The sequence below is a fragment of the Chelmon rostratus genome, chromosome 3 (assembly GCF_017976325.1).
Source record: "Chelmon rostratus isolate fCheRos1 chromosome 3, fCheRos1.pri, whole genome shotgun sequence".
Taxonomy (NCBI): Eukaryota; Metazoa; Chordata; class Actinopteri; order Chaetodontiformes; family Chaetodontidae; genus Chelmon; species Chelmon rostratus.
Genome location: NC_055660.1, coordinates 11,825,721 through 11,841,150, shown reverse-complemented (window position 1 = coordinate 11,841,150; position 15,430 = coordinate 11,825,721). Strand labels below are relative to the sequence as shown.

General features: G+C 42.7%; 1 protein-coding gene across 1 annotated transcript; it reads right to left on the bottom strand.

Moving 5' to 3' along the window:
• Positions 1-292: 292 nt before the first annotated feature.
• LOC121604696 (MORN repeat-containing protein 4-like) lies at positions 293-15,051 on the bottom strand. The gene is made up of 4 exons (XM_041934272.1): positions 14,985-15,051; positions 4,716-4,830; positions 1,344-1,453; positions 293-444 (listed from the first exon to the last, which is right to left on the bottom strand). Exons 1-4 carry the CDS (start codon positions 15,049-15,051, stop codon positions 293-295), a joined length of 444 nt encoding a protein of 147 aa, XP_041790206.1.
• Positions 15,052-15,430: the final 379 nt, after the last annotated feature.

The window sequence follows — 15,430 nt, the reverse complement described above, 5'->3', positions numbered from 1 at the left end:
GCAAAAAAGAGAATTATATACAGCGGGCAAACATCAGCTTACTGGAGCCACTGATTTGTACTCCAGAGAATACTGCAGGTCACAGGTGTGAGAAATAATGAAATATGAAGTACAAATATGAGCACGAGAGCTAAATGTTAAAAACAAACCGGCTGAAACAGGATGGGAGCTAACTGAACAGAAGAATGCGAGAAATCTTATCATGCATAACAATCAGATGTTCAAACCAAGAGGAGAATAATGAGAGGAGGAGGATCCTGGTTTTGGGGCACTGTGGGTGATGTGGTCCGGGTCACATGGCCAGAGCTCGGGCCTTGGCGGCTGCTGCCTGCGCTCTCTGCACGGCTCCCTGGCTGTTCTCCCTCCTCATGAGCTGGCTGGTCTCAAACAGGCCCTCGTGGCTGCCGCCGCCGCCTGGGCCTCCGTCCGTAAACGTCAACACCCCTGGACCAGACAGACTCCTCGTAACATATTTCATCAAAGCCGACAGGAGCCACATGAACCTTTTTCAACGTATGGAGGCGTATTTTACGCAGTGATTGGTTCTCACTCCACCAAAGAAATAAATCAAATTGTGCAGGAATTAATCATTTCTACAAACTTCAGAGTGCCTTATTTGAAAATACTTAGCTAAACTGTTTCTGTGAGTCGTTCCTTTATGTAACAGGTCATTGTTAACAGCTACCTGAACTTTAGGTTCGTGTTTAACTAAAAACGGCATAAAAAAATAGGAATGAAGCCCTTTCTTTAAAAACACCACGTGGTCCAGCTGTATTCTCAGGAAACTGAAGGAATCTTTATGTTCCACCTCTATTTTTACAAGCACAAAAATGAGCCAGCTGTCACAGTGACACATTGTTCCACCCTGGCCACCAAGCAGCTGTCAAATAAAAACGTGTTGATTGCCTCCAGAGACTCGGAGCGCAGGAACACAGCGGGCTTCAGACCACACTATCAACATGTTTCACGGTTTAATATAAGACAAAACTATTAACAACATTTGGTATCAGAGTCTGGAAACTTTATCTCAAAACTGAAATATATTCTTATTTTGTGACACCAAGTTAAAACGATTCTAAAATGCATCAAACTAAACAAAACATGACAGTGAAGCAAGTGACCCCAAGGTTGAGACACTGAAATCAAACTAGAAATGTTCTTTGCTGATGCGCCAACCTTCTCTTACAAGCCTTTTAAAGTCTTTCCTTTATAATTCATCCAAATCTGACCTGACGTGCCAGAGACGCCAGTTTTTGGTCTTCAGACCGGTGATATCACCTGCATCACTGCATTCAAAAGTTAAGACCTTTCTGAGGTCAATGAGTTGAGTAGTGAGGTCTTACCGTAGCCATCTACACATCCGTTTTTAAACTCGCCCTCGAACCTCATGCCATCGAAGCGAGTGAAGACGCCGGCGCCTTGAAATTTGCCCTGAACAAATTCACCTTCGTACCTAAAAAAACATTCACATGAAAACACTTTTACAAAGTAGGAAAATTTAAATTAGATTCACAGATCTCTTTCAATTTAAATAATGAAGGATGAAGATGAGGGCTTTTTTTCAAAAGCAGGAGCAATGCTTTTATACTAACATGAGGTTTGACTGCTACATTCTACCAATGCTGCCCTTGAATGTTTGAAAATTTAGGCATGAAAATAGAAAATCATTTGAAAAAAAACTATTTGCGACTCAAGTTCGAAATGTGGTGAAGTATCAAATCTTTCCTGAAGCAGTTTTTTACATAAAAAGTAATGAACAGAATTGATGGACAGAATTTCTAGATGCAGCCAAGGGCCGGAGGGAGTCTGGATTGGGGATCACAGGATCTCATCTCTGCTTTTTGCGGATGATGTTGGCTCCCGTTGGCTCCTTCGAACCAGGACCTTCAGCATGCGTTGGGGCGGTTTGCAGCCGAGTGCGAAGCGGCTGGGATGAGAATCAGCACCTCCAAGACCGAGGCCATGGTTCTCGACTGGAAAAAGGTGGCTTGCCCCCTCTTGGTTGGAGGAGAGCTCCTGCCTCACGTGGAGGAGTTCGGCAGCAGTAATGCGGCCGTTGTACCGGTCCGTCGTGGTGAAGAAGGAGCTGAGCTGAAAGGCAAAGCTCTCGATTTACCAGTCAATCCACGTTCCTACCCTCACCTATTGTCATGAACTTTGGGTCATGACCGAAAGAACGAGATCTCGGATACAAGCGGCTGAAATGAGTTTCCTCCGCAGGGTGGCGGGGCGCTCTCTTAGAGATAGGGTGAGGAGCTCTGTCACTCGGGAGTAGAGCCGCTGCTCCTCCATGTCAAGAGAAGCCAGCTGAGGTGGCTCAGGCATCTTTATCGGATGCCTCCTGGACGGCTTCCTGGGAGGGTGTTCCGGGCATGTCCCACCGGGAAGAGGCCCCGGGGAAGACCCAGGACATGCTGGAGGGACTATGTCGCCGCTCGGCTGGCCTGGGAACGCCTCGGGGTCCCCCCCCCACTCCCCCGGAGAACTGGAGCAAGTGTCTGGGGAGAGGGAAGTCTGGGCATCCCTGCTTAGACTGCTCCGCCTACGACCTGGCCCCCGGATAAGCGGAAGAAGATGGTATGGTATGGATGGATTTTTAACATTTAGAAAGGCAGCAGACAAAGGCAACGTAACATAACTCAGCGTGCATACAGAAGCTGCATTTTTGTGACTTCTGCTAGTTTAGAAACAGTAAATTAGAGGTGACAGAAACACAGCAGAGCAGGAGAGACAGCTACAGCATAACGACTTGTAATTGTTCACTACGTTAGTGAGAGTTTTCAGTTTCAGAGTTTTACAGGCGGCTGAGGAAAGTAGTGTGAATCAAAGTGCAGCCTTTTTTATCACACAGCATGAATACAATGTTACAAGGCTGCGCTGATTTCAGGGTTCAAACATCGACAGGAAAGTAAAGAAGCACTGTCTACATTTTATTTTTTTTTAAATGTATTTTGATTAAGTGGTTAAAACAGCAGTTCATTTTCTCAAATGGCATTTTAACTGGAGTGGACTGTAGCTCCTGTGTCCCTCACTGCCTCCCTTCAAGTCTTTGGAAGAATGAACTGTTTTCAACAGATGGCCTTGCACCGGCTACACGTCGTTCTTAAACATGCTCAGCTGTACTTGAACATTTCACCTCCATTAAGCAGAGGAGAGCAGATAAGAAGACCTCTGAAGGAACAGGATCTGACCTGCTGAGGAACTGTTTTCTGTATTTATTAGGGTCACAGAACGATGTCCTTTAATGAAACTCTTTTCTGATAAACAGATAAAGAAAAGCGGCAGACATTTCCATCTCCTCCGGAATGACCCAGAGGCTATTTAAGCACTTGAACAATTCAAAAGTTAGAAAAGATGCTCTCAGCACACACTATCTGCAGATGTGTTCAATGGACTGGGGGAGGAAGGTGACAGATCTCATATTTTGTGTTCAGATTCTCCACTGCCTTGTTTCATTTCATTTCAAGGTGCAAAAGAGACTGAGGCCACCGGAACTCACCTTTAACCGCCATCCTGTTTGGGACATCATTAATCTAAACGACTGAGTCTCACAATAAACTATGTAGCAGAAAAATAACTGACAATAATTGAACATTTTTTGATGATGATTTTTTGATTTATCAAACGAAAACACTAAACATTCTCTGTTTTCAGCTTCTAAAATGTGCCAATTTGTCACTTTTTGCTGTTTTAATTCATTGTAAATATCTTTGGGCTGTAAACTAAACACCTGTAATCTTTGGCACATTCTATAGACTGAACAATTAATTGATTAATCATAAAAATACTCAATAGAATAATCAATAATTAACATTTACCAACACATCCTCATACCTAAATGGCTGAATCAGTCGATTTCCAGTGTTTCCCAAAATGACACAAACCAACGCTGAAGAGTATGAGCGACACGATGAAGGTCGTCTTCGCGTGGATGACATAAAATAGCCACAGTTTGCTTATGTTTAAGCACCAGAACTACTTAGTTAGTTTTAGGAAAAGATCACAAATATGTACGTTAGTTACCTTTGCTCCCGTCATAACTGCTACGGCCACTAGAGGTCGCTGCCTAACGATAAACGTAAACATGGTTCGTATAACCTTCATGATAGATAGATAGATAGATAGATATACTTTATAAAACAGAAAAAAAAAAAGAACGAACCGACAAATAAACGAAACTTAAAAAACACGACGGGATCTGCTGCTACAGGCTGCCACCTGGGACGGAGCCAAAAGCGAATGACCTTTACCTTCATTTTTCTGGTGAGGACATTTGGTATGCTGATCGGCAGAAAAATTATCTGAAACCGTTTTGATTTAATTCAATTAATTGTTTCAATAGTTGTTCAAGATTAAACAGATTTGTTGCTTTTCTTGACAAATATGTTTTAAAACTGAATATCTTTGAGTTTTGGGCCTTTAATTTCACAAGACATTTTAAGACATTCAATTCCGATTCAACCTAAATGTAATTGACAAACAGTGATAGATAGTCGATAGTGAAAATAATCATTCACTGCAACCCTAAACATGTCTCCCTCCATGACAGGTAATATTGTTGACAGGCAATATTAAACTTACTTTATGAGACAAAATAAACAGATGAAGTGGTATTCAACGACAGTAAAACAAGGTAAAGTTTTTGAATCATTTCTAAATGAGGGATTTCATTCTCAAAGGTCAAAGGTCAGGTGAGCAGAAAGCAAAACACAGACCTGGAGCCATCGGGGAAGACCAGCACCCCACAGCCATTGAAGAGGCCGTTCTCAAACTGTCCGGTGTAGCACGTCCCGTCGCTGAAGGTCAGCTGACCCAGGCCATGACGCAGACCTGCAGCAGCAAACACACACAGCTGAGTAACTGACAGTAATTGAGTTCGTTAACAGCTTTTGACAGATTAGGCTCAGTTTATTTAAAAAGTGAAATGAAAATACTTGGATTTAAACTCCACTTGCTGAGATACTGAATCCACCTTTACAGTGGCAGAGAGATAAAAACCCATCTAAGACTCTGATGACAGGATCTCCTCTTTGTACCATCAAGAGGTTCATAAAGCACAGTTGTGTCAATATAATAATAATAGTCGTAGAAACTGAATGAAACCTCTGTAATACATGAGCATATACATATTTGTCCTTCTGAGATATATAATAATTTTGAAAGGCTGATATAACATTAATACTTTAGAGCAGTCTCAGTCATGCATTCTCTCCAGGAAGGCGCCTCCTCCTCTTGTCGCGTAGGATCCCGACCTCGCTGAACCCTCGCTCACTTGACAAGGTGGAGGTTGGAGGGTCAGCTGCCAGCCACCACCCACTATCGGACACTGATAGTTTATAAAATGTCCTGTTTGCACTGATTTATCAGCAATAAGTTGGTCAACCTCTACTTCAGACCATATTTCTCTCCTCAAGGATAAATGAAGCAATTGGCCAAATAACAATATTTCATCTCATCAAAACCACTTCTATGGTTTGTACAGACAATAAACTAGGAACAAAAACAATCTCGCTGCATTGCTCAGACAGGGAGTTTGTATTGCTGCAGCTGATTCCAGAGTTGAACTGGCAGATCTCCAGCTACCAGTCAACCTCTGGAATTCCTCTGGACCCCTAACCACCCGAGGTGCTGCTCTGTAGCGATCCATCACTCTGACATCAATTGCATGTATACATTTCTCTGTGTACTTGTGTGTGTTTGTGTATAATAAAGTACTAACCTGTAAAAGCAAGGGTAAACCTGTACTAAGTGTACTAAGCACAGAGATGAATTTCCCCTAATGGGATTAATAAAGGAAAAGGTAAGTTTTCTTATGCCTCATACCATCAACTGTATCCTATGTGTTCACTTCATTTATTTAATTATTTCTGAGCAACAATGACAACCCATTGTCATGAGTCACAGTACAAAAGATCAAACTGGAACCATAACAAACAGGGTTAAAGCCAAAACACGACGGTGAGCTTCCACCATTTCCCCAAAACAAAAAGATGCAGTTCTTCTGCAGACTGCAAATAAAAGGGCATCAGGGTTTATTATTCATCTGTGGGCACCAATTTGTGCAGTAAACAAATCATGAGCTTCTGTCTGCTCATCAGTGTTTTCTTACTTCCAAATAGATCCAAACATGTGTGAGTGGTGAGGACTGATGCACACACACATTCTTAGAATGGCTTGTGTTGAGTTTTGGGCCATAAAGAAAATAAACACCAGAGAGGAAAATAAGAGATTTAAAATATTCAAGCACGGGTTGTACTTTTTAACACTTTTCACTGTGTTTCTAAAAAGATTTTTTCTTACACAGCACAAAGAAAATAACAAGTGATTTGCTTGGTAACAGAAGATGGATCTTGGTGTACCTGAATAACATGCTTCCGAGCACAAATATCATGTGAGTGGCTGAGTATCTGACCTGGATGCCTGATATCTGCAGTGGGATCTTCCCAGTGCCAACCCACTGATCCATGTGATTGCCTGGAACGTCCAGTTAAAGAACAATCTGAGTTCCCAGATTACCACATGGACAAATCAGTGGTCTGTGCCTCATTCATTAATCAGATTATTTCATTTCATTTTCTCTTTTCAGTTTTTATGGACAAATTTAAGAAAAAATTAAAAGAAAACATTTGTGAATGAGGCCAGATGTTTTTAGAAATCCAAAATTAAACAACCTCAAAATGCATCGCATTTCCTCCTTGTGTGAATCTATGTAATAATAATTGTCATAGATTAATTTTCATAACTTAAGTTAAAAGTGTTTCACATCAGGTAGCAAATAGCAAATGGCTTACATTTTGTATGGTCAGGTACTAACAGGTCAGGAATACACCTTGGAGCGAGGCCATGAAGATGTAAAGTAATCAATAACATCTTCAAATCAATTCCAAAATGTACTGGGAGCCAGCTGAAGGAACACAGGTGTGATGTGGTCTCTGGGTTAACATAGATCATCTAACATATTGAGGCTAAGGGAGGGTGAATAAGGAATTATCTTGATTGACAGGTTTCTCAGCCTACCACAGTCAGATGTGGTGGTTAACGCAGGCTCACGTTTATCAAGGACGGTACATGATTATTTTAACAGCTGCAGTTCGGTAGATTCACAATTGATGCTAAAAAGACAAAAGCTGAGCTGCTCCCTCTTAAAAAAATCCCATGGAGGTGAGAACCAATTTTCCCTCTAATTCTGCGACTAATTTCCAGGATCAGGAGGGTGGCAGTCGAAGGAGACAGAGAGGGAAAGAAGTGAGCATTTCTCCTTGCCAGCCTCTATTAGCAGGCCCAGCAGGAATTAGGAGAATAACTGGATGTGAGGCACAGTTGGACTCAGGGTGAGGAGGTCCTGGGTTCCTCGTGGCAGCTGTAAGCGAGGAATAGGATTGACTGTGAGCTCGCCAAGTGGCGTGAAACCGGTGGAGAGGAGAGACGTGGGGAAGATCCAGCAGGGGGGGAGACCCTAACAGCGGATTGGGATTTACAGTAGGGGAGGGGGGCTGCTTGGTGGGGGTTGAGGCAAGGGTGAGCCTAGTGAGTGTTGTCCCTTGCTCCCAGCTAATGGCAAAGTAAATTAGGCAGTCCATCTGTCAGGGCCGCTTAAAGTGCTGCTCTCTGCCTAATCTCAGCAGGGTTTCCACGGGAGATTTGGAGAAGAGATTTGGCAGAAACTAAATCTGGAGCTCTGCATTCCATTTTCAAAGTCTTTCTTCCCCTCTGACGCCCTGCATCCATATGTGCAGATGTGTGTGCGTGCGCACAAGCAGGGCTCGATTAAGTATATATGGGTAAAGAAGAAGGCCAACAGGGGCTTAAATCCAACACTTCTTTCTGCAGAAACCCTGACAAGTGAGTGAGAGCCCCGAGGAGGAAATTTCACAGACGAGCCGCTGAAACATGACAGTCTGGGGGGTGTCAAAGAGGCCGCGGTCGTCTGGCCACAAACGCCGAGAGGAGCGTCCTCCATCAAGCATTAGAGGAGCATCAAAGCATGAATGGTCTTATTGAACATAATGAAATCAAGTGGCAGAAGTGTAAGCACTTAACAGACCGCTAAGATGCTAACACTTCACTTTTTACTTGAGGGACAGATTGTCATTGGCCTGCTGCAGCATGGGACAGTAATGTCCTCTCTGGATTTGATCCCTCCAGACAGACTCTAATCTGTCGTTCAGCTCCTTTGTAACGCCTCTATCCAATCTCGTGTCGGGTCACGGTCTCCGGCTAATTACGGTTTAGCTGAATTTGTCCGGCTTTTATGTCAATCAATAGCGGTAATGCATAGATGTTAAATGACTGCATGGGCGAAGTACAGTAGTAAATGGCTTCTGACTGTGCCTTAGCTGTTGTGCATGTACCCACCCTACTTCCTGTAACCTGATCGCCCCCGGGCCTGTCTTCACCCAGCGCGCTGCTGAATTATTCATGTGACACCGTAGACCTCTGTCCGACACACACCTACATGTTTGTGTGCAAACAGTGACTTTGCATGCATGGACGCAGAGACACGCCACGCATGAATCTGTGTTCATGACAACACCAACATCAACGCGCACACACACACACACACACACACATGGTCACACACAATTACATATTACAGAGCAAAGTCAGCAGTGCTAATTCAGCGTGTGGTGTTAAATTCAGCAGAATGTGAATGCATTTTGGATGTGCTGGAGAATAATTGTGTCTTAGGGAAGAGTGTGTGAAACGCAACAAAATTTATTCCCAGGAGTACCTCAGCTTTGTTTAGACATGGAATTATAGAAGGTGGGAAGAGACACCTAATTAAGAAGTCATTCACAGCAGGTACAAAATAAAAAATAACAACAAGTAAATGTGTGGGAGGGAGCCATCTAAAACAAAGTAATATCTACAGATGGTTAAAGAAATCTCTCTCATGACAAAACTGACATATTTTAAGATCATGTTCACGTTAAAGATTATGTTCAACGTGCAAGGCAGCAACACTGACTGTAAATGTGTATGTTCTCAGTTTTATGGTACGTGTGATAAGACATTCAAAACTCAAGGCTCTTGCTTTTTTCTGAAGCATTAAACCATATATGTGAAAATATGTGAGATACAAAAGCTCTGGGAAATAAAAAAGAGTAAGTTAAACCTGAGTTTGGAACATTTTGCAGCAAATACTGTACGTGTTCCCAGGATCGAGAGTGAACCACAGCTTTTAGTCATATCACAAGATCTTCATTAGCAGATGGAGTCTGATCCCTTCTCATAACTGTAGATGTAGAAGCAGCTTTTCGTCCATGTCGGCTTAAATGTGAAGATCATGTGATATGAACAAAAGCTCCAGAACTGCTTCTATCTGCGCCTTGCAGTGAGACTGTTTTTGATCTTTTAGAGCTTTTGAAATTTTAACATCTACAATTAGAGAGGGTCATGTGAAGTGATTCAAAGCTCGAAATCGGTGGCAATATTTTTGAATTTTCATGTTGAAAATGTATGTTTTTCTTCTACTGTATTTTAAAGATAAGAAAATCTGTACAATTCTAAATTCTGGCAGTTCCAAACAGCCGACAGGGAGCTGCATTAGCTCTATTAGTGGATTAATTTCTTCAGTCATCGCTTAGAAACGTCTGTGCTAAAAAAAAACACGGCTGTGTACTAAAAACCTGAGAGCATCACAGCCAAACCAGTTTAACAGTTTTGTGCTAACTGTGCAGAGACCATATGTTTCTCCCCGCAGCTTCACGCCCGCTTTGGTGCCAAACTTTTGTTCTTTGTTTAACCTTGCCCTAAAGGTTGTCTTATGTGTTTTTGTCAAACTGCAAATACTGGTCTAGGTAGTGTGATATCCTGGCTCACTGGCACCAGATGGTGTGTGTGTGTATGTGTGCGTGTGCACATTTTCCTGTAGTTACTGACTTCAGTTTGACACCCTTTTCTGTTTTTTTTTTTTTTTATTTTGCCTATGAGATGCAATCTGTGTGAGTGCGGGTTCAAATAAAAGCCAACTAGTTTTGCTGTTGTGACTCATTTAAAGTACACCCTGTTTTCTCCTGAGCCTCCAGTCGGACATGAAATCTCTTTCTTTTAGCACAATTTTATCACATTTGCTGACGTTCCTGCTACATATTTGTAGCATTAAATACGACCATTTACTCACCCAGACAACTTTGGTGGCATTTGGAGTCGTTTTGAAGAAATTAGTGCCAGAGGAGCGGCGCGTATATCCGTATAATGCGAGTACTCGGGGGATCCATGCGCAGCCTCTATATAACGCATAATCTGCGGCGAAAGTCGTTCATATTCCAATATTTTGTTTTGATATACTGGTGCTATTTCCCTCTGAGCCAGCAGTCAGCTAGTTTAGCTGTAGTTTGGCACAGCTATGGTTCGTTATTGCGTATTCATAGCCGACCGCCGCAGAGTTAGCCGTGTTGTGGCTGGCTGCTCGCAGCGCGCGGCGTTCGGTAATGATATCATCCATGTCAGAGGTAGTTGTTTAGAGACGCTGGACATTGATAACATGCCACCACGGGCTCAGAGGGGAATAGCACCAGCATATCATAACAAAATATTGGAACATGAACAGGTTTCGCCTCAGATTATGCGTTTATAGAGGCTGCGCATGGATGCCCTGAGTACTCGCATTATACGGATATACGCGCCGCTCGTCTGGGGCTCATTTCTTCAAAACGACTCCAAATGCCACCAAAGTTGTCTGGGTGAGTAAATGGGCGTATTTAATGTTACAAATAAGGTCCAGGATGTAAAAAAATGATCTTTATCCTTTAAGTTGGGATTCACCCTGCATTGAAACAACCCAGGGGGCTGCGCTGGAGGGGGCGTGTTGTTTAAGGTACCGATGAGACTGAAAATGATTATGCATTTAAAGGCTTATCAGACACTAAAGCACTGCTTTTACAAACCACAGCAGCAACAATTTCATGATAACAGCAAAAGCAAAAATACAGCATTCTCATTAAAAAAGCAACCTACTGGGAAATTGGCTAGGATGGGCCAACGCAGCGGCAGGCGGACGACCCTGCATTGTTTTGCTGGCGCCCCGTGTGTTTGCAGGACTACTGCTGGCCTGAATGTGGTCTAAATCAGGCCTCTCTGGCTCCTCCTGAAGCATTCCTGATTCACAAAAAAACACTGCGACATGAGGCCAAATGTTTGCCATAAAATTGGACCAGTACACCTGACAAATCTCCAGAGATCACGAACCCTGCTGAGAGTATTGCTCTCAAGCTCACGGCCTCATCTGAAATGCATCTGATGCACATGATGCTCCCCTGAATCCTGACATTAATGTGCCCTGAGGAGTTTTGTTGTAATTATGGATGTCATGTATCGGTTAGCCATTAATTGACAAACTGAGAACATTTTTGACCAGTTACGCATGTTGGGCTATAGCTTATAGGGCTGTCAAAGAATATTCCAAGTTCAAATATATAATCAAATTGTAAAAAAAAAAAAAAAAAAAAACAGACGTTTGACGGTGAAAATTATTTAAGAGCAGCAGTGCCTCAGCGGATTGCACTGCCTGTGGACAAGTCATGCTATTAGAATTTCTGTTATCCAGTCATTAATGTTTTTTATGAGGAAAATGTGCTGAAGTCCAACATATTTAAATCTCTGCCTCCATAATGTCCAGTGAAAATATTCCAGCTTTATACACTTTTTCCTGTAATTCTCTGATATCTGCCCTCCCCGATTATGTGAATTAAGAGTTTATTTAAACCAAACCAGAGTTGGTGGTGATTGTTGGAACAGTGAAAGAAGTTTTTCAGGAGTTTTATTTTGTTTCTGGCAGGTTTGAATGTCGTGATAAAATCACAGTTTCTGTAAATGGAGTCTGGTGGCTTTGGAGAGAGCAATATAACTGCAGTTTCTTTTTAAACAAAATGGATCTTACTCTTTAACAAGAAGATATCTCTGTGAGGATCCTTTCCATTACGTTGTCAGACACTTATAACAATCTGAGCCTGTCGGTGGCAAAAACAAACACTTTCAGCGGACGCTGGCATACGCCCGCAGGGATTACATTGCAGCCCGTTTCATGGCTGCCGGCTGCAGCGCTCTTGTTCAATACTGGACCAGTTTCAAAAACTGTTGTCTCGATGAGTCATTTAGTCACAAAAAGATGGGAAAATAGGGTCCATCATATTTGACCGGTATCTCCCGCTCATGGAAATCTCCCAGGACACGAGGACTCTGTAACGTCACTTTCACTGATTGAAAATTAAATGCAGGGCAAGCTGATGTGGGCAAATAATTCAACAACACGGTATAGGACATTATTTTATTTGTTTATTCTGTAATGTGTAGGTATGTAGATCTTTTAAAATACATGTTTATGTTGAAATACATGTACCTGTAAAAGAAGGACTTATCAGTTTGCCCTCCTAAGGACATGATGGACAAAAATAGATATTTGAGTGATTTGAAACTGTGTTTTTTCAGAAGTAATAATTTAGTGTCATTTTTGTTTAAGTTTGACAGCCCCAATGGCTTAATTTGCTTACCCACATGCACCCCGCTAATGGCTTCGAGAAGTCTGAAGTAAAAAATTAAGCTCTCTAAATTAAGCCTGATATGAGAACATTTCCTCAAGAAAGGCAAAGAAGTCAAATGTGAATTGTGTGATGCCACTCTTCACGCACGACGCTGTATTACATTAAGGAGATGCAACGAGGATGTCCAAGGATGGCTTGCAGCCAAAGATCACGTCACTGCTAGCTGGGGGTAGAAATGCGAGGCACGCCACTCGCTGTCACCCAGCTGGTGTGCTGAATGATTGACACCAGTATGCTGCCAATCACTGTGGTAAAGGGTGAGGGATTCAAAGAGCTAGTTTACTGCCTCTAGCCAGAGCAGGATATGTCATTAATAGGGACTGTTACTAAACACACTGAAAAACACTTAAAGGAGAAGAAGGAGATAAAGATAAAAGTCGAGCTAGCCAGGGCAGATGAGCTAGCTCTGACCACCGACTGCTGGACGGGTCTCACTGAGAAAGCTCCATCACAACTACCTGTCGCTTCATCACTGATGACTGGGATATGCAACTGGTTACTGTCTGTCTATCAAAAACAGAACTAACGAAAACAGGCATCCCTAGTTGAAATCAAACAAATGTTATGTGTGCATGCAGTGTTACTCGAATCCTTGAGGTCTAACAAACATGATGAATGCATTTCTGTCCTCAGACTGAAGTTTGAAACCTGCAGTGTTTACGTCCATGTTTACTTCTTACGTTGAGGTGAAAACACTGTGACTCGCCTTTTTGATGTTTCTACCAACTGAAGTGGAGGTGCAACTGAGAAGGTTTTGAGAAGTGACTTCATTTTCTTTTTGAGAATCAACTGTTCTTCCAATCCCGTAAAGACTTGATTTATACCCCTTAATTTGACTTGGGAGACTTAGGTCTCACGTGGAAAACTGGTCCCAGGTGAGGGGCCAGACTAAAAGTGAAAAGCCCACTGCGGGTGGCGCCTTTGGGAATGAGTGACCTTGCCCAGATATGGGAGACCAGGGGCTCATTTGGGATCCAGGAATAGAAGTGGAGCTTGAAAACAGTTTGCTGGTTGAGCCTGTGCCAATGGGCTGACTAGGGTTCAGCCAAAAGGTGTAATATGGGACCCCTGAAAACTCCTGAACCCGACCAACATGCTCTGTGCTGCACAGTGCAAGTACTTGGAGAAAGCCCTGCCTGTATCTCTGCCAACCGTCACAGAGGTCTAATTCAAAAAGCTCCACAATGGCACCCGGGGTGGAGATTCACTGTGACATGCTGGAGGCTCTGGATATTGTCGGGCTGTCTCGGTAGACACGCCTCCTCAATGTTGCAGTGGTTTATAGTTTTTAAACAGTGAGCCAGAGGGTGTGCTCCAATTATAGGGGTGTCACACTGCTCAGCCTTCCTGGGAAGGCTTATGGAAGCATGCCAGATCAGAGGCTCTAACTGATGTGAACCAAACTCTAGATACATAGAGGGTTGTTTTCTATTGCTGACTTGCAGTAATCTTTAAAAAAGGTGCATTAATAAGCAAAAAAATACCAATCTCCTCGATTTCTGTTTTGTTTTATACACTAATTTTTAATACTTATTTCTTAATACTTAATACTGCGGTTGCATGATTGACCTTTTAACAAAATTTTCTAATAATAATAAGGACCCACCGCACCAGAATTCCTTGCACATTCTAGCTCAGTTCAATCTACAAGTTAACTCTGACAACTGATTCTGATAAGTGAATGCCGGCCTTGTGACTGCAGAGGAGTTAATAGAAGAACAAGTTACAAGAGAACACTGATAGAGATAAGAGCCACAGGTAATGTGAGCCACTTTAATGATTCAATGACAACTCCCTAAATTTAGTGCATTCAAGTGAGTAATATGTTGAAATGTCCTGAAAAACACACCCTGCTCTCTGCAGAAATGTCACCTTGCAGGTGTCTAAAACATGTAAGATATCCATGCTTTGCAGTGTGTCCCACTGACTCTATACGGCATGACCTTGATAATAGAAGACTGACTTCTTCATCATTGTCCCTACAGTGAGCCGAGAGCATATGCAACCTGACCTCGGATCAAGAAATGCCTTTAACCTGTACACATGTCCCAACTGGCAAACAAAGTCTGAGGACTACACGTCTCTCCATGTCACGACTCAGGGTTCAATCCCTCACCTCAGCAGGCTACATATTCATGGGCAAGACACTTAACCCCAAATGCTGTGCTCCCCACTCTGTGCCATCGGTGTATGAGTGTGCATCATTGAATGTGTGTGTGAGTGGGTGAATGCAGAGTTGTGCTGTAAAAGCCGTGAGTGGTCATCGGACTAGAAAGCGCTATATGAATACAGTCCATTAACCATTCTCTCAAGAGCATTATTACATACGTCAAATACAGTAATATATGAATGTGTGTCTTAATTATTGAAACAACACTTCTGCTGTACATGCATATAGCCAATGATGGAGAATGGACAGGTGAGAGAGCAGGTCAGTCTTGCCTTCTTTCCATTCGCCGTGATACTCCTCGCCATTGGAGTAGCTGAAGGAGCCTCGTGTCAGGGTCATGTGTCCGGCTGGTAGACACAACAACACAAAGAAACCATCATCAAGACCTGGAGCTCATCACCTGATGCTCTAACATTATGACATACACACACACAGACATATAAAGCCAGGAGTTCATGAAATAATGTGTCCACCTTTGAACTCACTGTTGACTAATTGCTAGTTTTTAGTGGCTCAGGAGGTAGAGTGGTCATCCACTTATCAGAAGGTTGGTAGTTCGATACCTGGCCCCTGCAGTCTACATGTTACAGTATCCTCGGGCAAGATTGCTGGCATGTGTTAAAAAGCACTTTAAGTGGTTGTTAGACTAGTAAAGCACTATATACAGTAAATGCAGTTCATTTACCCCTTGAACACTGCAGTGTGTTTGCAGCACAAA

Coding starts and splice junctions, on each gene's coding strand:
- LOC121604696 (XM_041934272.1), bottom strand. CDS start 15,051: ATGACCCTGACACGAGGCTCCTTCAGCTACTCCAATGGCGAGGAGTAT. Junction 4,831..14,984: donor TCACGGCGAATGGAAAGAAG/GCAAGACTGACC, acceptor TTGCTGCTGCAG/GTCTGCGTCATGGCCTGGGT. Junction 1,454..4,715: donor GTCTTCCCCGATGGCTCCAG/GTCTGTGTTTTG, acceptor ATGTTTTTTTAG/GTACGAAGGTGAATTTGTTC.